Source organism: Anastrepha ludens, chromosome 5, assembly GCF_028408465.1.
Source record: "Anastrepha ludens isolate Willacy chromosome 5, idAnaLude1.1, whole genome shotgun sequence".
NCBI lineage: Eukaryota > Metazoa > Arthropoda > Insecta > Diptera > Tephritidae > Anastrepha > Anastrepha ludens.
This window is the reverse complement of record NC_071501.1, coordinates 121,677,496-121,702,502: the sequence shown is the minus strand read 5'-3', so window position 1 is coordinate 121,702,502 and position 25,007 is coordinate 121,677,496. Positions and strand designations below refer to the sequence as shown.

The window sequence follows — 25,007 nt, the reverse complement described above, 5'->3', positions numbered from 1 at the left end:
TTTTTTAATATAGCATCGACGTCTTTATAGTGTGAATTCTCATCCGGCGAAAAAATAATGATGTCATCGACATAAACATGACATATTTTTCCGATATCCTCCCGCAGGATGCATGGTGCATTTTTCAGACCAAAGGGTAATCGGCAAAACTCGTACTTGCCATTGTTAGCACTAAATGCTGTCTTCCATCTGTCTTTTTCCAGGAGGCAAATTTGGTGGAAACCCGACTTGAGGTCGAGCGTGGTAAACAACTTAGATTTTCCTAAATTTGAAAGAATTACGCTTGTATCCGGAATGGGATATTTATCGGAAGTGGTTTGTTCGTTAAGTTTTCCAAAATCTATTACCATTCTCAATTTCTGGTTGCTTTCGTCGTCCAGCCCTTTTTTTGAAACGACATGTACAGGTGAATTATAAGGTGAGTATGACTTCCTTATGATACCATCTCTCAATAAAGATTCGATTTCTTTGTTAATAAAGTTTGCTGCTGAAATTGGATATGGATAACTTTTTGAATATATGGGTGTGTCGGTTTGGGTATCTATTCTCGCAATTACTTTAGTGTTGTATGGTAGGGCTCTATTGGGGTTTGCAAATGCATTTTAATTTTTCTTTATCAGTAGCTCAATACCTGCGGGTACTTTCGTTTTACCCATTGTTGTACCCATATTGACCTCCTGACAATAAAAGTAGTTGAGTTTCTTCCAGTTTTATGGAAGATGAGATCAGCTTGTGTATCAATTTTTGCTTGGATACCTTTCAATAAATGATACCCTATGATTCCATCAAAGGTATCTAACTTGGGTAAAATGTAAAATGTGGAAATTGTCCCCAATATATCGATCCTGCATTTTTCTGTGATTTTATTGACTCCGTTAATGGATTTTAAGTGAAAGGGGCTTTCTACCTGATTAATGCCTTTTAAAAATGAATATTTCTTTATATAATTTTTAGACGTTCCTGTATCTATTAGCAGGTTAAGGACTTGGCCGCTCGGAAGGGTTCGCGTAATGAACGGCAAGTGGGATCTTAGCCTAAAAAATTTATTTCATCTAAGGAATTATCTGCGCATCCATATTTTTCTATTTCAGAAAAATATGGTTCGTCTTTCATTGCATTAACTCGTTGCTGTTTATTTATGGGTGCTTGGGAGGACGTGTTGCTGCCGTGCCTCTTAAAAGTGCTGAAATTCTGTTGTGGCTGGGTGCGATTACAGCTTTGTTGGCGTATCTGCCATTGAGACGAGTTCTGGAAGTTCGAATCACTTCTTTGCTTAAAAGTTTGTGGCTGAGGACTGTTATATAAATGACCAGAGGTATTATTTTTAAACTCAGTCTGCCGCCTGAAGCAGGAGCTCCCTGGATCTACATCCATCAGTGTAGGGCTAGGAGTTGAAACGTTTTGGGAGCTATTTGGTTTGGAAGTTGTGCTACTAAAGCGCTTTGAAAAGGGTCTTGTTTGGGTATTTTGTGGCATTCTTCCTGTTGCATAAGTCTGAGCGAACTCATATCTTTGCCGATTGTGATGTAGCTCTTGTGCGAGTGCAAGTGCGCTGGGCAAGTCTGGAGGATTTGCTGCGAAAAGGGTGTCACATAATGGGCGTTTAAGGCCAGAAATAAATACTCTTAACGCATTTTCCCTTGCCTTTTCATTAAAAGCATTCGTGAGCTCCTCATTATTACTATGTGTCATTATTATTTTATTTAATATCAAAGTAAGCTGCCTATCAACCGCATCATAGTACTCGCTAATAGACATTTGTCCCTGTCTCAAAGTGCTAAGCTGATTTTCTAATATATGAAGGGGGCACTTATCCGCGTAGAGCTGATATAGTCTTGCAATAATAGCTTTGAAATTTAGTGGGATATTAAAGGCGCTAAGATTCTCGTTAGCCGAGGACGTTATTTTATTCCTGAGAGTTCCCATCGCGATATAGTATGGCTCAGAACCCTCACTGTAATAGCTTAACGCAAATTTTGCCGCGTCTCTCCATGCCGGATATTCCGACATTTTGCATTTAAACTCTGGGAGTGACTTAATCAAACTAAGATCGGTATGAGTACAGTGCACTCCATCGCCTATTGTTACCGGTTTGTGTGGTTCTATTTTTTGAGGAAGTATATTTTGAATAGCTTGGGTTATTTCCAAAATTTGTTGGTTAAAATTTTCTCGGACTACTTCTACCGCGGATTGCACCATATTTACATCCATTGTTCTGTATTTTTTTTTATGAGTTACGCCTTTTTCTAATGAGAAAAACAAGATCAAAGCAATGCTAACTGCTGGGTCAAATATTAGGGCAGGCATGATATGATAACTTATATCTTGCGCAGCGAAAACAAAAAGAGTACCGAACTGCTTGATGTGAGCGATAAGAATAATTCATTTATTGAAATTCATGCTAATTATGTACAAGCGAAAGATTTATCAGAACAAAAGAGAATTAGAGAGCAATAATCAGTAATATTGACTATGTGTGTGTGTGTGCACGTATGCAAATTTACAATGAGTGGATGTTTATTTGCAGCCAAATGTTGTTGCAGCCAAATTGCGCACACGCCTCTGTGCAGCAAAAAACGTACATCTACCTACACAAAGAATGTTCGACATCGAAAAGCTGCAATCACAACAGACAGCCAGAAGATTCGCCACTCGACTCTCACTCCTGCTCTCGGAGAGCACTGCCCAACACACCGGCATGCGCGAGCAATGGAGCAACATTTCTCGTTCCCTACGTACCGCCGCCGAAGAAGAAATCGGATTCCGGCGAGCCCGAAAAAACAATTGGTACGACGAGGAATGTCATGCTGCCGCCGAAAGAAAAGATGCCGCCTATAGAGCCAAGGTGCGATCGGGCGCAACGCGAGCCATGTGGGATCGCTACAGAGAGCTGAAAAAGGTAGAGAGACGTATTATCCGACAGAAGAAACGTGAGGCCGAAATACGTGAGTGCGAGGAGCTTGAGATGCTGGCCAATAGGAACAACGCCCGAAAATTCTACCAGAAAGTTCGGCGGCTTACAGAAGGTTTTAAGACCGGGGCGTTTTTCTGTAAGAACAAAGACGGTGATCTGGTGACTGACGTACAGAGCAATCTTAAATTATGGAGGGAACACTTCTCGAACCTGTTAAACAGTGACAGCTGCGCATGTCACCGAGAAAGTGAAGATCCCGATACCCCAATCGTTGACGACGGAATTATCGTTCCGTTACCCGACCATGACGAGGTGAGAATAGCAATATCACGGCTAAAGAACAACAAAGCCGCGGGCGCCGACGGACTGCCGGCTGAGCTATTCAAACATGCCGGCGAGGAGATGGTAAGGTGCATGCATCAGCTCCTATGCAAAATATGGTCGGATGAAAGCATGCCTGCCGATTGGAATTTAAGTGTGCTCTGCCCAATCCATAAGAAGGGCGATCCTGCAATTTGTGCCAATTACCGCGGGATTAGTCTTCTAAATATCGCCTATAAGGTTCTAGCGAGCGTATTGTGTGAAAGGCTGAAGCCCACCGTCAACCAACTGATTGGACCTTATCAGCGTGGCTTCAGACCTGGAAAGTCTACCATCGACCAAATATTCACAATACGCCAAATCTTGGAAAAGACCCATGAAAGGAGAATCGACACACACCATCTTTTCGTCGACTTCAAAGCTGCATTCGACAGTACGAAAAGGAGTTACCTGTATGCCGCAATGTCTGAATTTGGTATCCCCGCAAAACTAATACGGCTATGTAAGATGACGTTGCTCAACACCAGCAGCGCCGTCAGAATTGGGAAGGACCTCTCCGAGCCGCTTGATACCAAACGAGGTTTCAGACAGGGTGACTCGCTGTCGTGTGACTTCTTTAACCTGATGTTGGAGAGCATCCTACGAGCCGCAGAACTTAATCGCTCAGGCACAATATTTTATAAGAGCGTACAATTGTTGGCGTATGCCGATGATATTGATATCATCGGCCTTAACAACCGCGCTGTTAGTTCTGCCTTCTCCAAACTGGATAAAGAGGCAAAGCGAATGGGTTTGGTGGTGAACGAGGACAAAACGAAGTACCTCCTGTCTTCAAACAAACAGTCGGCACACTCGCGTATCGGCACTCACGTCACTGTAGACAGTTATAATTTCGAGGTTGTAAAAGACTTCGTTTATTTAGGAACCAGCATTAACACCGATAACAATGTCAGCCTTGAAATCCAACGTAGAATCTCTCTTGCCAACAAGTGCTACTTTGGACTAAGTAGGCAACTGAGCAGTAAAGTCCTCTCTCGACGAACAAAACTAACACTCTACAAGACTCTCATCATGCCCGTCCTAACGTATGGCGCAGAAGCTTGGACGATGACAACATCCGATGAAGCGACGCTTGGAGTGTTCGAGAGAAAGATTCTGCGTAAGATTTTGGGACCTTTGCACGTTGGCAACGGCGAATATCGCAGGCGATGGAACGATGAGCTGTATGAGCTTTACGGCGACATAGACATAGCGCAGCGAATAAAGATCCAGCGGCTTCGTTGGCTGGGTCATGTCGTCCGAATGGATACAAACGCTCCGGCTTTGAAAGTATTCGATGCGGTACCAGCTGGTGGTAGCAGAGGAAGAGGAAGGCCTCCTCTGCGTTGGAAAGATCAGGTGGAGAAGGACTTGGCCTCACTTGGTGTGTCCAACTGGCGCCGGTTAGCACGAGAAAGAAACGACTGGCGCGCTTTGTTAAGCTCGGCCAAAATCGCGTAAGCGGTTATCGCGCCAATTAAGAAGAAGAAGAAGGATGTTTATTTGTACATATTGAGTGTTAATTAGGTGTAAGTTATTTGAGTAGCTATTGAAGCATAAAGGGTGATCCAACAATGTACATCCTGTGATGCGTTTTTGGCAGAGCTCCTCCATCAGTGGTGTGCTTGTTGATGTTTTTTCACAAACAGTTTAATGCTACCTCCGATGTTTTTTATTTGGAGCTTTTTCATGCCAGAAATACACTATTTTCTACCGAGTGGCGACCGTTAAAAAAAAATGTTGGTGTTTTATGTAATTACACAAACCTATTCCTTTACGGTGACAGCTGAATAAGTAATATAGAATAAAAAAGTTGGGGTAGAAACAAATTTGTCACATTTGAAACGTACACAGAGTTTTAAGAGCTTCGCTTCTTATTTAAATTTTTTCAAACTGCGTGCCACTAATTAGTATATAAGTTATTGCATTACGAACTACGATATATGAATCTACTTGTGTTTTTTAAGATTTTTTAATTTTTCTTCATTCTTCTTCCTCCATTTGCAATTTGTTCTTTTCTTTTTGAGTCTGCCCCTTGTCGATCTCACCTCATCTCTCTTTACTTCATGCTTTGTATAACGGTGAAGAATGAGTACCCCATTTTACATGTAGCAAAGAAGGAATCCAAATTGATTCGTATCATACCGCCCGCATACAGGGTGACCTCTCTTAGCGTCAACTCTGTAAAATTAACAACATTCCGTCGAAATGCGCGTGGCTGAGTAGGCCAGTTGCTCCTAAAAATTGCATAAGATAAATCGTGAAATTCACATTCCAGCATACTGCCAAAGTAGCAACAAGGAAATAACTCAATCATTATGGCCGTTACGTGTAGGCTGTAGTAGACGTAGGCAAAATAGTTGTCAGCGAAGAAAAGCAAATAGACGAGGCCAATGCACAGATTGATGCCAACACCAACAAATTGCACCAGATAACTGGCCGAGACGATGCGCTCCACTGTGTTGGAGGTGCTGTGAAAAAAACGGGAATGATCACTGACATATGAAACACACTGTACATTTAGTGGCACATTACCTCCGCAGCAGTTTGTGATCCTCGATGCAAAGTGCTAAATCAGTACTATTTCCTGCGATGTTTTCTTCGCTGCTATGGCTAACACGCGACACCCGATTCGCTAGCAGGTGCACATGCCCAGAAAGCATACATAGCACCACCGGACCATATGCGTCGTTAGCTATATTCTGCACGATTTGTAGCGAAACGCCCGCGAATTGAAACAGTATGGCCACAATATATTGCGAAATCGAGGTACGCCAGGCCAGCGGCACAAAGGCGGGATAGAGCAGCTCGCCGGTGACTAAGGCCGTGAGAAGCGCCGTTATGCTGACCGCGAAGTAGCAGCGCGTGAAGAAATTGATCATAAAATTACACGGGCGCTCTATAAAGCGCTTGTAGTAGTCATAGTCCATATTGGTGTGCACGCGTTCATCCAGACGTGCAAGAATTTCATTTACCATAAGCATTTCACTGAGACGATATCGCAGCAACAAATGCTTTAAGGTGCACGAAACGCTCGCAATGCCGATGACCAGATTGATGAAGAATTGCTCCTGATTGGTGCTGAAAATGATGCCCAGCACTAAATGCAATGGAAAGCCGAAGGTAACGAAAATGGTCATCAACAAATCGTAGACAATGCGCAGATATTTATTGAATGGCCATAAGATGATGCCCAGCGCGCGCCATGTGATGAATAGGCGACGGAAGATGGCTATGGTGTCGATTTGACGCATCAGCATTTTGCGGCTGAGTGAGTTCAATGCGAGTCCAAATAACTTAATAGAGAAATATTGCAAATTTTCTTGCTTTTTATATGAATCAATAAAGTCATTAGTGCGAAAATGCTTTTATAGGCTGTAATTAAGGAATGAAGGCGTGGAGCTATTTGCTAATATGGGCTGCAAACTTGACTTTTCGTACACTCATGGGAAGATAATAATTGGGCGCAATTTGTGGGATATTTATTGGTGCACTCTATATTGCATTGCAAACGACGAAAAAAAAAAATTACAAAATGGAAGTACTTTAAGTAGAATGCTTTGAACTTTTATTTCATTGACTTAATTAAATTTGAAGCCACAAATATGAATGGCGAAGTTTCCTTAACAAGCAAGTGGCTTTTTGGTACTCTCGAAAAATATTTATTGATTAATATCCATTGGGTCCTCCTTCAAAGTAGCCTTCTTCATTTATAATACACTTTTGCTAGCACTTTTTTCAACTGTCGAACCACCTCTAACCAAAGAGGCTCATACAAGATCGCGGAGGCTGGTGGAATCCGCCCGGTAGTACTACAGCAAAGCAGCGAGCTAATTACACCACGTCTCGTTGGAATAGAGACAATTTCGCGCTGGCATTAATACCAACAGTGTGGAGAGGAGCAGAAGTGGGTTTATACCAAAAGTAGGAAAAAAACTATTTACTGGCTAAGTCCTTTAGACCAATTATTCTCCTACTTACTTGCAACCGATGGTAGGTCTTGGCCGACACCAAAATGTTACGCCAATCGCCTTTGCATTGCGCGCGTTGACTCCAGTCTGAAATACCAAGGGTGGTCAGGTCGTCGACTTGGTTTCCAACTTAGAGCGGCAAACTTGAGAGCGTTATTGTCCATTCGCTCACTAGGTCGATGTCGGCATACAGCTCGTGGTTCCATCTTATTCCATATGCATTATTCACACAAATCGGACCATGGGTCTTGCGCTGTTTCAGCTATGTATGGATATCCAGAGTACCTTTGACTGTAAGGGAGCAGTTTTCTGCGTCTTCCTCGATATCGAGGGAGCTTCTGACAATCCCCTCACTCGGGGGTATGTCATGCACTAGAGAAGAGGAACGTGCAGAGACCCATCTGGTACAGAAAAGAATAACTGAAACCGGACAGTGCTATCCAGCTCCAAACAAGCAAGGCGTGTACGCAGGGGGAAGTCTTATCACCCCTTATGTTGAGCCCGGTAGTTGACGAGCTGCTTCACTTGCTAACCAACAACGGAATCCGTTGATAATAAGACAAATGAAAACGTATGCGATCGCTTGCGCAACATGAGTCACTCTTTAGACTGTGCGGGTAGCACTAACTAAGCTTCAGCGCTTAGCATACGTTTGCATCACGGGGATGATACGGAACTGCCGCCGGACAGCTGAGATGGAGGTGGTGCTCGAGCTGACACCGCTTCAAGTAGTCACTTAGCAATCAGCCAAGCGTACCCAGGGTAAGTTTCGGTAGAGCAAAAGTCTTCTAAAAACATGCAATTGCTGAGCCTGTAGCTGCCACCCAGAAATGATATCACTAAAGTCCTCAAATTCGAAAACAAGTTCTGAGTTGAACTGCGCGATAAGTTAAATTCGAGTAGACCTGCATTTGGAAGGAAACTCCAGGAGTGTACCCCCGCACTGGTTTGAACCAAGACTAGACAATCTAAATATGCCATATAGTTGAAACTGTAAACTTGCAATCAGAACTTATCTGCCAAGAAGACAAAGAAAAACCAAAATCGAATGTACCTACGTTGTCTGCGAAATTTGAGAATTCACTTTACTTTTTAAACACACCTCGTACATATACAAGTTAGCACAAAATTAACCGTCCAATGTGCTTTTGTATAAAACTTAGTACTTAGTAAAAAATATATTTAAAAATAATAATAACAACGAAATAAAGTGAGTAATAAAAAATAATTTTAGTAAATTAATAAATTTTGAATAATTTATTGTTTTTTCATAGTGAAATTATTCTAAATATATTATTTTTTGTTTAGTAAATAAAGTATTCAAACTATAAGACATTTTTTTTGTATTTTTTTATATATTTGCATTTAGTAAAAACTATATTCAGAAGCAAATTTGATGATTAATTTTGCGCCACCTGAATAAAAATTTATTACTAAATAAAAAAGAAAATATATTTTTATATGTATTAAAAACAAATATTATTGGATGACTAATTTTGCGCCAATTAAATAAATTTTTTTGCTAAATAAAAAACAAAAATTTTCTTTGCGTGATGGAAATCTTTATTTTGACTGTTTGTACATGGCAGCTGTTTAGTTCACAAGTGTCAAATATGATTTATGTACGACACCATTTATAAAAATTATAAATCTTCCGAAAGGATGACTAATTTTGCGCCACCCTGTTGGATAATTTCCTTGAAAAACTACACAACTGCCACTAGTCGATACGCCTTCACTTTCATATCACTTTTTCAGACTCTGCAAGACGGTGAAAAAGGAGTAGCCCATTTTGCAGGTCTTAAAAAATGAATCCAAATGTATCCGCATCATGCCACCCGCCGTTACTGTGACATCCATCAAAGATAGCTCCACAAACGTAATAAGATTGCGATGGTAGGGGCGTGGCTGTGTCAACCAATTACTGGTGAAAATGGCATACGACAGCGCATGAAATTCCGCCTGCACCAAACTGCCATAGTAGCAGCAAGGGAAAAGTTCGATCATTATGGCCAAAATATGAAAAATATAGTAGCCATAAGCGAAGATATTATCCGCATAGAAAAGCAGATATACGAGACCAACCACGACATTAATTCCAACTGCAGTGAACTGCACCATGTAGCTGCTCGAAATGATACCTTCCACGCGCTTGGTTGTGCTGGGAAAACAGAAAAAAAGTGGGAATGGGAGGAGAACTATAATATTCTATTGGTATTTGTACCTCATTAGCAGTTTGTAATCCTCAATGCAAATCACAAGTGCTCTATAGTTTTCATCCATTTCGTTTGTGATCTCATGACCTATACGCGCAACACGCCTGGAGAGCAAGTGCACATGGCCGGCGAGTAGGCATAAAACTATTGGCCCATAAGTATCGTTGGTGAGATTTTGTGCGACTTCCATATTCAAGCCGTACGTTTGATAAAGCATTACCACCAAATATTTCCACGTCGTGCTGCGCCAGTCCACTATCACATATCCGGGGTATAGTATTTTTCCAGTCCACAAAGCTGAAAGCACCGCCATGACGCCCACCGAGAAGTAAACGCAGACGTAGAAACGCATCATAAAAACTGATCGGTTGCGCATATATTTTATGTAGTAGTGGGTGTCCTCTTCACTTCGCATTCGTTCATCTAATTGTTGGAAAGTTTTATTCAAAGCAACAATTCGTTGTAAGTGCGGACGTAGCATGAAATGTTTAATTGTGCAGGCAATTGAGGAAATACCAATTGCTAAATTGCTAAAAATGTCCTCTCGCTCGTCAGTAAATATTGCGCCCAGAATTAAATGCGCAGGAAAGGCGAGAGTGACGACGATGGTCACAAATACGTCGTAGAGGCCGATGAGGTACTTATTGCAGCTGGTGGTGAAACCCAAAATGCGCCAGAAAAATAATAAAGGGCTAAATATTTTCACTGTATTGATTCGCAAGTCCATTGCGGAGATTTAGACTGCCTGTTGACCGATCGGATTACGCAAAGATTGTGAGATGTCATTTGTGATGCGTTGACGTATTTAAGTCGCTGTTTTAGGTTAAGAAACTAGGAGAGGGTGGGAAATGTGTGCAGTTGTGTCCTGGCGTTGTAAAATTACAATGTGAAAGCATGTAATTAATACGCATAATTACTGTTTTCGATAGCAGCTGCAATTAGTAAATATTCGACACTCTTAAAATACTCCCAGGATATAGGCACGTGTAAGGAGGGTGCGTACCACTAATTGAAGCGGAAGCGCCGCCTGCTCACGCAATTCAATATAGTAGTGATCGAGAATGGAGAATAACCAGGTATTCAAATGACCGATTTCTTTCTATTTGGCATTCGATTGAATGAAGAAAGTCAAGCAAAGAATGCACAACAATTGGGTTGCAGAGATGAATGGCTATTTTTTAGACTTGGACAAATCTTATTATTCCGTAGGGATCAATGACTAGATCGAAGTATATAAGTTGAAAGCAGACTATGTCGAAAAATAAAAATGGTTTATGCCAAATATTTAAGTAGTTTTTATTTTTGCATGGAATTTTCTCGTATATGTATGCTATTCAATGTTTCAATGAAAGTTTCCAACATACTTGCAAAAAATCTTAACTATTCCCACTCATTGCACTGCCAAAAATTGTCAATGATTTGAAGGTCTCTGAAGTTAGCTAAGTTTCAGTCAGTATTCGCACGGAAGCTAAGAAGCACAGACGAAAGTAGTTGGCTTATTTGTGTAAAAAAAATTGAAAATTAGGAAAATATAAAGCTTGCCAATATATGTTTGAAACCTTACTATTGCTCTTTACGCATTTCTGGGTGAGCTCAACCATTTGTATTGTTTGGGACTCATTTTCCATCATTAGATCTGGCCATCATACGCGGCAGAGAAAACACTTGTACCGATCTGGCTCAGATTTAGTAGACTTAGAACCAAACTTAGCTCTCTTTTACAGGAACTTTTCAAAAGTAGGTTTTGAATTTTAATCGACGCGGTACAGTGGGATATGTGAAGAGTGTTTCACTGCACGTGTTTTTCGATATGTAAAAAACAGTGTTAAAAGCGCAAAAAATGTTTCTCTTTTTATTTATTTCAATAATCAGCTATTAATAATTTAACGTTTTCTAAAATTCAAAGTGATACTCTCAAATATAGAATGCGAAAAACCGCATCATCTACCAGGAGGTCTCGAACTAGCAACTTACCATCTCAGCAGTCACAGTTAATAAATGCATCGTATTTCCGAATTCGACTTTAACACTGAGCATAGATATCGCCACATGAATGGAAAAGTGCATTCCAATTGGTGAAGTCGTATTAATTCTGTACCAAAAATTTGTTATATTAGTTGAACTTATCCCTGCAGGGTAACTTACAGCTGAATAAATATGAGAATATATCTATGCTGTGGCATGTAGGTGAGACTTTGAGCAAATTGAGTTTCTTAAATTTGGACTAGAAGTTTAATGAAAAAAAGTTGTGCGATTCCAACTTTCATTATACCACCACCACACAAACATAACTTTGGCATAGAATTATACGCCCATATTAGATTTGGTGGCATAAATGTAGTAGCCAGAAGAAAACACGAAATATTTGAAGCAGACACAAGCATGTGAAGAAGTTTTTCCATTCATAAAGGAAAATTAATAGAGAACAGAAAATGGAATTTAAAATCACACACACACCCACACGCAGGCTGCGAACAGTATAAATACGACCAAAAGTTAGTCCAAACGTTTGTAAGGCGCAGCAGTAAACACATACATACAAACATATATCGTTTGAAAAAAATATGTTGATGGAGAAAGGAAGTCAGGCGGTAAAGAGTAACAGATGGAGTGAAAACTGTGCAAATGGCATTATCCTTAGTACTTTTTTATGCAGTAGCAGTCGAATTTTGAGGTTTTCTTTTAAATCAATTGTGATAAAATTCGCAAAAAGTTGTAAGGACAACTTTGGATATTTGTGGTCGATTAGTTACAAGTTCGAGCAATTTTCTACGCACTTTAGAGTGACAGTTTAAAAGATTGCAAATATATTTACTTAAGTGTAAGTGTGTAGAATTATTCTGCTGACAAAAATAAAGCCATGGCAGCATAGATCTCGAATGGATTGAGCGCAGAATAATTTTAGTTTATAACCTTAGTTTATAATTAGTAACACTTTTTTGCGGAAGGTGTAATAGGCGAGTCTATAGCATGGAAAAAGTTTGCAAAATTCAACAAAGGCAAATGAAGTCGATGGCACGTCCCACAGCGGAAGGCCTTCTGAATTCGATGAAGAGCATGTCAATTAACTTTTGAAGGAGAACGGTCGCCAAACCAGTTTTGAATTGGTAGAGATAATGAACTGCCATAATAAAACGATTCTCAGACACCTTCATTCAAAGGGATAAAAATTGGGAGCCTGGATGCCTCACGAGCTCAACGAAAGAACAAAGAAAGTCGCCATCAAATTGCTTCTCAGTATATCACCCGCCATCGAGCAACACGCGGTCGTAAACAGCGCCTTTTGTATCGAATCGTCACAGGAGATGAGAAATAGAGCCTATACAACAATATGAAGCAAAGAAAGGAATATACAGGAGATACCTCAAAGCCGACAGTCAAGCCCAATGGGGTACTGGGAAATGCTCGAAAATAATGTCACGGTCCACGAGGAGCTCTACATACATCGCGCAGCTACACCGCGTGAATGAGGCTATTCGACTGAAAATACCTGATCGACATGATCAAACTCTACTCCTTCACGAGCTCGAATGGGAGGTCCTTCAGCATCTGCCGTACTCTCCGGCCCTTGCACCGACCGATTACCATGTTTTCCGCTCCCTGTCAAACCATATGAAAGACGTTACTTTCTATAACAAAGAGGTCCTTAAAAACTGACTCAACAACTTCTTTGACACTAGACCAGGCGATTTTGAAGGAACGGTATCAACAAATTTAGTCGAGAGGTGGGAAGAGGTTATAAACAGCAACGAAAAATATATAATTGATTAACTTAGTGACATAATTATTGTTTTGTGTTTAAATAAAAGTGTTCGGTAAAAACGCAACGAGCTTATTACCCAACCAATATATTAGCAACCTTCCAGGTTTCAGAAAATCGCAGCGAAGTTAATGAAAAATTTAAAATGCCTGTCGAGGCTGATATAAAGTTGCGCAAAATCAATTCAAAAATTTCAAGTTTATCGTAATATTTTCCGAAATATTTTGGCAGAAGTTCTAAAATATAATAAATTTTATAATTCCGGTGAAAAACAAATTCTTTTGGGTAGCCACTCTAATGCACATATAACGCAAATTTTTTTTTCAAATTAAATCAGTCGAATATTTTCCTTTTCAACTTTGACAATATCGGTATCGAAAGACTTTTGATGGATAAAGTCGAATAAGTGGGTGAGAGGATTGACAAAGGTTTGCATTTAAAGGCTTGAGAACTAACACTAGAAGCATTACTTTTTGCACATTCTAGCCGTATAAATACCAACAATTTTATCATATTTTTGATATCTTTCGTAGAGATTATGGCCTGCTGCTATTGTCTGTACTCCATGCATAAATACGTGCGACTGTAGCGGCTACTAAAGAGATATGCAGCTACCAAAATTCGTTGAACAGGCAGTAACCCTTTCGCCTTCGTTAATGTCTTGTTCGACACCTGTTTAACATTTAAGTATTCCCGCGTATTAGCGGTTGGTTTTATGGTTTAATTATATGGTATAATCATAAACAAAATATGTAAGCCGGCGGAAATACAACACCCACTTTAAGTGCTCTTTTCTACACTGTGCAACGTGAATTTGCGTTAATTCGGAAAATATGTAGTGGCTACCTGAGCGTCATCAGAAATTATAAAACTAATTATAAAACATATTTCTGTAAAGTATGTTTTTTAAGGTAGTTTAACCCTAGAACACACATCCAGAAAATACCACGTAAACACCCACCCGGGATACGTTTGTACCCGGGACCTTATTTCGCGGTTTCTTTAATGCTTATTCAACCGATTTCTATGATTTTTTTTTGAAATGTATATTTTAATATATAACAAGTATTTTGTCTTTTGTTTCATTCGAATATTCCTACTGGTTCCAGCGATATGGGCAAATAAAGTCAGGACATGCAACAGTGGATTTTTGTTTTTGTTGTTGTCCTGATAAATGCAAAACAAAATAATATAATTTATAATAATATACTTGTAGAGTAACAACGAATACACATTTTGGGTTTTATTTCATTGAAATATTCTACCTGGTTCAAAAGATATGTGCAAAAAGGTCGCGCAAGGTATGGGTACGTAGGTAGCAAATACACTGGTACAACTGGTTTTTGTATTTTATATGCAGCTGCAAGGGTTGTTTTCACACGAGGTGTTGTTATAAATGCTGCCTGTTGATATTTTCATTATTGTTTTGGTGCTCAAAAGTGTAAGAAGTGAAAATATAAGTGAAAATAAATATAACTGAAACTATAAATAACTGGATACGAAATGACTTCAAGAAGAAACGAATATTTATCAAGTGCAGCATATAGAAGGTAAAAAATGTAAAATAAGCAACAATGTAAACATATACTAATTTTTTTTATAATGCAGACTAACTGAGGAACAGCGAGAATCATATATACAATCTTTATTTGATGAAATTTGTGACGATGACGCTCCCTATGACCTTGACTCAGAAGATGAAGAACAAATTCAACTCAATGACATTGAAATTGCTGATGACGATGCTGAAGTTTCGCGAAGTGCCGCAGAAGTATTACCTGATTATGCGGACTATGAGGATGATGAAGAAGACGATGAAGAAGAAGAAGTAGAAGAAAATAATGAATTACCTGCTAGTGGCGAAAAATTTGTTGCACGTGATGGTACTGAGTGGATGAAAGAACCAAATGTAAGTCGTCAGGTACTCAGACAAAATATTATAAGAGAACGTTCTAGACCAGCTAGATGCACTGAAATGTTGTCAATAGAGCAAACATTCAAATGTTTCATGAACGTTGAAATGGCTGATATAATTATGCGCCACACAAATAAGTTAGCAAAAGAAACTTATAATGCTTACAACAATACGCATCCAAGCACAACTCCTAAGTCATGGACGCCTGTGTCAATAACAGAGCTGTATGCATTTTTTGGCATACTTATTATGACTGGTGCGAACCATAGCAATGGAGAACATGTTCGAGATTTATGGAGCGTCAAAAACTATACTTTATATCGCGCCACAATGGGAGTCAACCGTTTCTGTTCGATATTGCGGTTCCTAAGATTTGACGATAAAAACACTCGTGCAACACGCTTACTAACTGATAAAGCAGCACCGATCAGTGAGTTGTGGACGATGATGAACAATAATCTTGCTGCACATTACAAGCCCAGCTCATGCTTGACGATTGATGAACAATTATTTCCTTACCGTGCACGCACACGGTTTACGCAGTACATACCGTCAAAACCTGCTAAATATTGTGTCAAGGTTTGGTGGATTTGCGATGCCACAAATGCATATCCACTGCATGGACAAATATATACTGGCCAAGCAGAAACTGATAGGGAAACGAACCAAGGCGAACGAGTGGTGAAGGATTTGTCTGCCAAATACCAAGGAAGTGGCCGAAACATTACAATGGACAATTTTTTTACGACCTTGCCAGTTGCAGAACTGCTTCTCTCCTGGAAACTCACGATCGTTGGAACTTTGCGCAAAAACAAATCATATATTCCTCAAGAAATGAAGCAGAACAAAAACAGGACAATTGGTTCAACGACATTTGGCTTCAGAAATAATGTGACAATGTGCTCTTATGTTCCCAAAAAAGAATAAAGCAGTAATTTTGCTTTCAACCATAGCTGACAGTGGGAAACCTGAAATAATTGAATATTATAATCGTACCAAAGGTGGTGTTGATCGAATGGACCAAATGTTTGCGGAATATCCAACACAAAGACAAACAAAACGATGGCCACTAGCGATGTTCTTCAACATGTTGGACATTACAGCTCTTGCAGCCTACATTGTCTACGATTTGAATAACCCTATGTTGCCTTGGAGAACAAACAACAAGTGTAAGCAGATCCTGCGCAGCTTGGCTGAAGCATTGTGTATGCCCATTATTGAAGCCAGAGCCATAAATCGTCAAGTGACGCGAAATTTTTCGACTAAAAGTGCTATTAAGCATATTTCAACCGACCGCTGGAATCAATGGTGTCAACAGCAGCATCAACATCTGCCGCAGCGCGCACGCCAAAACCTGTGTCCGGATCTTGCTATTTATGTTACGCACAAGAGGAAAAACGCCGTAGAAAAACCAGAAAGTTGTGCGCCAAATGTAAGAAGCCAATGTGTCTTGAACATTCGGTCACATCAACAAATTGCTCTATTTGCCATGATTTTCCTTAGATATAAGATGCATTTTAAAAGTCAATAATATAATGTGTGAAATGAATATTTTTAATTTTTTAAATAAAAAAATAATATAAAAAATGTTTTTTTTGATTATTATGAGGATTTTTACTATTTTTACAAACGTATCCCGGGTGTGTGTTTACGTATATAATGTGTTTGGAAGGCTATAGCTCCTGAACCAATGGTCCGATCTGGTTCAAATTTTGAATTTGAACTCAAAACTAAATAATCTTCCTAAATCCTAAAAAAGTTAGCGGTATAGAGGAATAGCGGTTCAAAAGTTACAACACTTTAAAGTTGAAGTGGTTACATTTGTACCCGGGTGTGTGTTCTAGGGTTAATAAAGAAATGAGAAACAACAACATCTCATGCATATATTGGCATTTTCAAATGTTCTACGAAAACTAAGGCTTATGGCAAATACTGGGTATACCCGTTTTCGGTTAATGAGCAGTTTTCTGTTCAACAGATTTGAAAAATGTTTGCCACTTATAATATGAGGCACGTTTTCTAAGTTCGCAGGCTAAAGTAAATGATAAATAAATATTGTGATTTATTATTTACATTTTATTTCTCAAATAAATATCAAATAAATCCAAGTTACACTTGAACTTACTCTTCACATCACTAATATAACGCCACCTGATGCCACTGAAAAATTATCCTTTGGATTTCAAAATGGTTTTCAACAGCTGCCTTCATCTCACCTTTCATACTCATAAATGCTTTTTAAATAAAAAAAAAAATTACTATCAATCAGGTCCGGTGGTAAATTTCTGTGAATTACATATATACTTTTAAGGCATACCAAGCGAAAGAAAAGATGTGCAGATGTTAGTTTCTTGGAGAAACAGTTCTTCGCGCGTTTTCACTGTATAATTGCCGCATGTGTATGTGCTTGTCCCAGTAACTTAGTGTAGCTCTAACCGTCCTTGTATAGGGTGGGCCATGTAAAATTTGCTTTTTTAATCGGCTATAAAAAGCTAATCAATATAAAAATTTTTCTCGATATGAAAACCGCCTTACACCAAAAAAAAACGATTTTTGAGGGGTTGAAAAATTAAAAAAAAAACATAATTCCAGCGAACTATGCAAATATTAATAAAAAGTTATCCGTTCAGATTCACGAGGTTGTAACTTCGAAAAATTAAACAAAAAGGTTTATGCAAATCGGGCATAGTTTTTGATAAATAGTGATCACCGCGACGGCAATTTTCAAAAAACACGACTTCGAGATAATCGCGTCTAAAGTTTTGCGTGCACGTCTCGTTCCAAGAAAGGTCGCGCGCTTCCACGGTCTGTAAATTTCGTTCTAGTTCTCCGATCTTTATGATTTTTGAATTTATATTTTTAAAATGATGTACTTTTAGAATATGCCATAAAAATTTTCGATGTCTTAGTCGAACACAATTTATATAGCCCCTTAAGTTTACGCATTTTGAAAATTTCTATATTAGACATATTTTTTCAATACATTTTCTTTTGCTTTTTTTCTCAAATTAAAAAACTGTTAGAGACAAGGAAAATTGAAAAGAAGAGAGCGAAGAAGAAAATTATTTATTTAATTTTTCAGTTTCTGCAATTTGAAAAATAAAAAAACTAAACATATTTTTTACTTTATATTTCTTTTAATTAAAACAAAATTCGGGATAGGAAAGAAAAAAAATATTTATTATCAATTTTCAGTTTACAAAACTTCAAATTTTCGAAACTTTTTTTTTTCGCATATTCAAAATGTTTAGAAGTAAGAAAAAAAAGGAAATAAAAAAATGTTAGAGGCAAGGAAAATTAAAAAAAAAAAATTTAAGTTCAATAGCGCTCATGCGCATTTTGAAAACTTCAAAATTTGTTGAACAGTGTAATTGTAATATTTCCTTTAGAATATAAAGTGCAGTATAAATAAATTCGAAGCTAGAAGTAAAATTTATCATAGTGAATTAACGATCTCATATTCCTCCTACATCAATTGCTTGGAAGCTCTTAGTAGATATAGTCAGACCGTCAAAATACGCTCAGCCCGCCGACACCGTAAGTCTTTATCGCGCCTTTTGGGCTTATTGGCACGCACTTGGCATCTCAACAGCATACAATAAATACTTGTGCGGCGTCTACGATGTGTTCGTGAATATATTTGTGACCATTTTCTACCCAACGCATTTGATAGTCGGTCTCTTCTTCAATCCCTCACCAGCAGATCTCTTTCAAAATCTATCCATCGCCATCACTTGCTTTGCTAGCAGCGTGAAACATTATTTACTGCGTCGCCAACTACCAGAAATTCGAGACGTTCAAGCCCTACTCGCCGAGTTAAATAAGCGTGTCGAGGATGCGGATGAACGCGAATATTTCCATCGTGAACTCGCCGTGGGAGCATGGAATGTAGGGAAATTATTCACCGTCGTCTATGGAGGTGCGAACATTGCGGCAATTTCGGCTACACTGCTGAGCAAAGAACGTCGTTTGATGTATCCGGCGCGGCTGCCATTCGAATGGCAAGCGAGTGCGTTCACCTTCTACGCAGCGGTGATTTATCAGTTTGCTGGTGTCACAACACTAATCGTGCAGAATCTGGCCAATGACATTTATCCGCCAATGAGTCTCTGTATTATAGCCGGACAAGTGCATCTTTTGGCGATGCGTGTAGCCAAAGTGGGGGCGGATGGCAAGAAGACGATGAGCCAACACAACCAAGCATTAATCGAATGTATCGAAGATCACAAGAAGTTGGTGCGGTGATTGGGTGAAATGTTGAAGAAAATCATTGACTCATTTTTGTTCGTCTCCTTCCTTACAGCATCTTCAAATGCACACAGGACACGCTTTCGCATACTCAAATGGCGCAATTCATTTCTAGTGGCTTGAATATGTGTATAGTGTTGTTCTATTTGATATTCTATGTGGATAACTTTTTCTCCTACATTTATTATGCACTTTATTTGGTTAGTATGGCCATTGAGTTGCTGCCGAGCTGTTATTATGGTAGCATCTTGATTTATGAGTTCCAGCAGCTACCGTCTGCCATCTTCGAGTGTTCTTGGGTTGGGCAGTCACGTGAATTTAATTTGAATCAACGCATTTTCATGGAACTTTCGCTACAGGCGATTACCCCCTTGGCAGGTGGCATCATTGGCATAAATCTGAATTCATTTTTGGGCACTTGCAAGATGGCCTATTCGTTGTATGCGGTGTGCAATCGAATGAAGTAGAGTGGAATGGGGAGGCGGGTGTTAGTTCCATGGAAAATGCCTGTTGGACGACTGAGATGTTTAGAGACGGAATGAGAGGCCGGTTTGTATGATAGTTAAGAGAAATTCATGGTTAACTTTTGAAATTTAATTTCGCAAGGTGATACTTTTAGGAATATTTTGACATTGGTGGTTAGAGAAGCTTTGTGTGAATACATCTATAAGTCCATACATATGCGTGAAAAAAGTGATTTTAATTTGCATAAAAAGTGATTTTCACTGGTTTTTCTGTTGTTCCCATACATGCTCCTGGCGCTGGACCTGGACGGTGTAATCCATGTTGGCTCTTTTATTTATCTGAAACACAAAAACCAAAAGCATTATTAATCAGTATGACTGGAGCTATGTTCCGCTACTAGAATAAAAAAATGTGACAAAATGGGGGTTTGTTGTAAGTTTTTTAATAAAAAAATACGAAATAATGGAAATAATAAAATGATTCTTGTACGGGCGACAGCCATTGATGTTGTGAGCAACATATTAAAATTTCACCCGATTCGGTTGAGTAGCTTTTTTTTTTGACAAAACTAGACCGAGAAAAGTCGTTTCGAGATAAATGAGTTTAAGGTTTGAGGTACAGGAGTGCGCGGACCGCTCTCTACCTAGTTAATGGGCGGTAGAAGCCATACTATTAGGAATTTCTGCATGAAAATTTCACAGTCTATTTTTAAGATACCATACTTTCGAAATATCGAAAAAGCAAAAACTCAATTTTTTTAAATTTTCTAGACCACCAGGTCCCCTTAAGAACGTCTTGTATCATCCATACTGTTGATAGGTGTTTTGCTTCCGGTTGATATCAGTAGATCTAAGATTCCTCATCTGTTACGATGTCTTAGATGTGTTTTGAATCACCTCTGCTAAATTTCTTTAAAATTTTTTTACACCACGGCATGAGTCTTTTTTGTGTATTTGTAAAATTATGCGATATCCAACGAGAACAAATCGACGTAAGTTGATCTATGAACTCCTGTCTCGATAATCGCTGTCGAAAATTGTAATACATAAATCATCCCACAAAAATTTGGGCGAGATGAATTTTCCAACTTACTGTAAGGCTCGTAAGAGAAAACATTAAATGTAGGTTTGTGCTAAACAATATCAAATTTTTCGTTAAGTTACAATAGCAACCCTCGTATAAATTCACACGATTGCGTCATTTCACATTTCCTGTGCGAACTATCGACCGGTCCAAACAAAAGCTGTTGCGCAATGCAGCAGTGAAATTCAAAGCAAATATTGCTCTCGAACGTTAACAACACAATGGTCGCTAAATAAATTGAATATCAAATATGAGTTCCGGCCATAGCAAAGCAATTAAAATGGCAATCAAAATAGCAAACGGAGGCGCCACGAAATTTTCAAAAATCAAATTGAATTGCAAATGCGTGAAACTCTATTTATAGCGAAAATTCACCTGCGGCGAAAACCAAAATTTCCAAACAATAACAAAAGTGCAGCAGCAGCAAAAATTTCTAGATTGAGAAGAGAAAGAGGAAAGCAATGAGAAATTTGCTATAAAAAAATGGAAAAGTAATCGAAAACACGTACGGCTACGTATATGAATTTTTGTACTTAGCAGTTGAACAAAGAACGCATTAAAAAGCATTTGGATAACAACAACAAGCATTAGTATTAGAAACAAATTATTGTGTGTTTAACGATGTATATGTGAAGGGAGTGTGAATTATTTTGAAATAAATCCGAATACATAAACATACGAACTTGATCAAAAAGTTCCCGGAAAATCCGCCAGTTTACGCTCTAAGCCAACTTATTGGAGTTCTGTTTGTTTTTTTGTTAGGTTGCCACATATGCTATTAACATTCCTACCAAAATTTTATCGCCTGAGTTTCGTGCAAAAAAGCAACCGCTTTGATATTGTCAAAGACGTGATTTCCTAGGTTGAATCCGACTCTACACTCAACAAATGCATCTTTACTGGAGACAAGACCTGGGCTTATGAAGATTAGTAGATTCGTCAGGCGTGTGAGTGGGGAGCTCCGAATGAACCAAGGACAAAAAGTCACGTCGTTTGCAGTCAAAAATGTTCTGTGTATATGCTCACGGTTTGTATGGATTATATGAGCTCCAGAAATGTTTCGAGAGATGTATCAAATGCTGGCTTAAAAGCCCTGCAGCTGATGGGAAGTATCGGTCAGTCCATAAGTTCGTGCGTATTTCACCCATTAATTTCACTTTTGTACGATTTTTGCATACAAAAAATTATTCGCGGAATATAACGGAACTATTTATATTTTCTTTGAAATATTGTACATTCAACAAGTGATTTTAATCGCGGATAGAAGTACGTGTTGTTAAAAAATAAAATTGAATCTTCGAAAGTGTATAAGAGGCATATTTTGTATTTTTTTTTATAAAAGTGGTAAAAATGCAACTATTACTGCTACTGCAGAAATAAACACTGTTCACGGAGCGGATACCGTGAGTGTAAGGACTGCGCAAAAGTGGTTTTCAAAATTCCGAAGTGGTAACTGCGACGTGGAGGATGCCCCACGCGCTGGTCGTCCTGAAGTCTTTAACTCCGACGCCTTGCTCGAACTCGTGGAAGCTCAGCCAAATTTGACAGTCGATATGATAGCTCAGAGGTTAAATTCATAGCATGGAACAGTTCACAGCCACCTGGTTCAGTTGGGAAAGGTTTCAAAGCTGGGAAAATGGGTTCCGCATAGACTTTCCGTCGCCAACCTTCAGCAGAGAGTGAATGTGTGCTCTCAGCTGCTGCAACGGCTTGAAAATGAAAATTTTTTGAACCGTATCGTCACTGGTGTTGAGAAATGGGCCCTTTACAATAATCCTGTTCCTGGTTAGATAAAGATGAAACACCAGAACCGACCCCTAGAGATGGCCTTCACCCCAAGAAGATTCTCCTGTCTATTTGGTGGGATATGACCGGTATTGTTTATTATGAACTTCTGGAACCAAACCAGACGATAACTGCTGATTATTATTCCCATCAGCTATCAAACCTGAATGAGGCACTTAGCAAAAATCGACCGTCTTTAGTGACTAGACGCAAAGTTTTGTTTCACCACGACAACGCAAGACCTCATCCCGCAAGGCAAGCATTAGGCAAGCTGAACGAGCTCGGATGGGAGCTAATACCGCATCCACCATACTCTCCGGATATTGCACCTTGTGATTATCGCCATTTCCGTGGACTTCAATCCCATATGAGTAACAAGAACTACTCCTCAAAAGAAGCTATAAAAATGGATATCGAATCGTATTTTGACTCCAAGGACAGCAAATTGTTTGAGCAGGGAATTAAAAGTTTGCTTCAACGTTGGGAAGACATTGTAAATAATGAAGGAAGATATATTATTGATTAATAAATACTTTAAACATCTTTTTTATTAATTTTAAAACCACTTTTAAAAAACGCATGAACTTATGGACTGACCGATACTTTGAAGGCGATAATATAAATTTTGAGAAACAAACTTGCATTTTGAATTTCCTGAATATATTCTGAGAACTTCTTGATCAGGGTGGTATGTGGATATGTTCGCTGAACAAGATAAGTTAACACTTTCTATACAGAAAAATTGAAAATGAATCTATTATAGCAGAAATATTAAAATGTATACAAAAATCTTAGCACTTTTAAGCATCGAAGCCTAATGTTATTATAAGTTCATAATTTGTTTGAAAAAGTTCAACTTGAGCAGCTTAAATTGTGTTGTTGTTTTGGTTAGAAAATTTATTTAATTTTAACTCAGCAATAAAGGATTAAATAACAAAAACATTGAGAAAGTTTTCACTCTATTATAGTGACCAGAGTTTTCATTAAAAAAATAGTAAATATAAAAGGAAAATTAAAAAGTTTGCAAAATGAAAAGCAATGAGTGAGAAATTAAATACGTAACTAAGTTTCTCTTTAGGCGGAAACAAAATTTATTTTTTTTTGGATTTCAATTCAGAGAGCACTGAATTAAAATTTCGCCCTAAATAACTTTTTACACTTCATAATTTTGAGAAAATGAATGAACGAGTTTAAAGATATTCATGATGGATCCTTAATTAGCCTTTTAAGTACACTATTGTAGGTCGAACCACTATGGGCTACTTACTTCTGATTTGTACCTCTGAAATACATGTGAATTTATTTATTATTAATATTTATTTATTATAAATTGATTATTATTATTTCGCACTTCTGAATTTTATATTGATAATTACTCGAGAGCCACTAGGTTTGCTGGGGTGGATCAGAGTATGTTTATGTAAGGCACTGCGATAGGTGTGGGTGATGGTTAGTGGGTTGATGTTACAAAAATGACAGACAGACTGCAGTTTTCGTTTTATGATGTAAAAATGAGTGAATATAGTAAGCCTAAGGAAACCTTGTGTATATATCATTATTGCAGTTGTATTATTGCAGTTGCAGGTATCCGCCATAGAGAACTCACCGCTGTAGTTTATTTTCTTGTTACTGTCGTTGGAAATGATCCAGTCAGGAGCAACTTATTGCCTAAGTTTATTAAGTGAGTTTCTGGTAATCAACTGGTATTTAGAGTTAGTAGCAAAGTTATCAACAGGTATGCGTATTCAAATGCTCGATCGGCGCTCTCATTTCTTTCGATATTTGCGTGTTCAGGGAACTACATAATATTGGTTTTGGAATTATCCTTTATGGCCACTATGACTATGTGAACAATTGACATGTTTTCAACTGATCCAATACCAAATGAAAAATTTCTAACTTTATGTTAATAACTGCGATGAACTTTACTAACGCTTGAAAAAAAACTAATAAGGAAATAAACTCATTTGAATCAAATATTAGCTTAAATTTTCAATGTCGCCAGCCTCGTTGTGTAAAAAATAGCGATATTACATGCCACAACGAAATTTTCGCCATACAATTTTCTGAGAATACTGTGCGTTTCATAACTATAGCGACTAAATGACTTATTGGCAAGTTTCTTATTTATATTGAATACCTTTTATATGAAAATATTGCTCATTCTATTGTAAACAAATATTATTTCAAGTTGTAAACTTTGTTCAAACATCAAACTTTTTTCAGAATATTTAGAAAAATGTCATGTATGCAGCTTTATAGATCAGTGAATTTTGAAGTTGAAATGACG

General features: G+C 38.4%; 3 protein-coding genes across 3 annotated transcripts; 1 reads left to right on the top strand and 2 right to left on the bottom strand.

Annotated features, from left to right (window-relative positions):
• Positions 1 to 5,100: 5,100 nt before the first annotated feature.
• LOC128865021 (odorant receptor 33b-like) lies at positions 5,101 to 6,552 on the bottom strand. Its single transcript, XM_054104886.1, has 2 exons — positions 5,810 to 6,552; positions 5,101 to 5,745 (listed from the first exon to the last, which is right to left on the bottom strand). Exons 1-2 carry the CDS (start codon positions 6,532 to 6,534, stop codon positions 5,334 to 5,336), a joined length of 1,137 nt encoding a protein of 378 aa, XP_053960861.1. The 5' UTR covers positions 6,535 to 6,552; the 3' UTR covers positions 5,101 to 5,333.
• A 2,439-nt stretch (positions 6,553 to 8,991) lies between these two features.
• LOC128864875 (odorant receptor 33b-like) lies at positions 8,992 to 10,188 on the bottom strand. Its single transcript, XM_054104633.1, has 2 exons — positions 9,470 to 10,188; positions 8,992 to 9,406 (listed from the first exon to the last, which is right to left on the bottom strand). The coding sequence occupies exons 1-2, from the start codon at positions 10,186 to 10,188 to the stop codon at positions 8,992 to 8,994; spliced, it is 1,134 nt and encodes a 377-aa protein (XP_053960608.1).
• Positions 10,189 to 10,522: 334 nt separating this feature from the next.
• Positions 10,523 to 19,851, top strand: LOC128864874 (odorant receptor 33b-like). The gene is made up of 3 exons (XM_054104631.1): positions 10,523 to 10,537; positions 18,623 to 19,377; positions 19,440 to 19,851. Exons 1-3 carry the CDS (start codon positions 10,523 to 10,525, stop codon positions 19,849 to 19,851), a joined length of 1,182 nt encoding a protein of 393 aa, XP_053960606.1.
• The last annotated feature ends 5,156 nt before the right edge of the window (positions 19,852 to 25,007 follow it).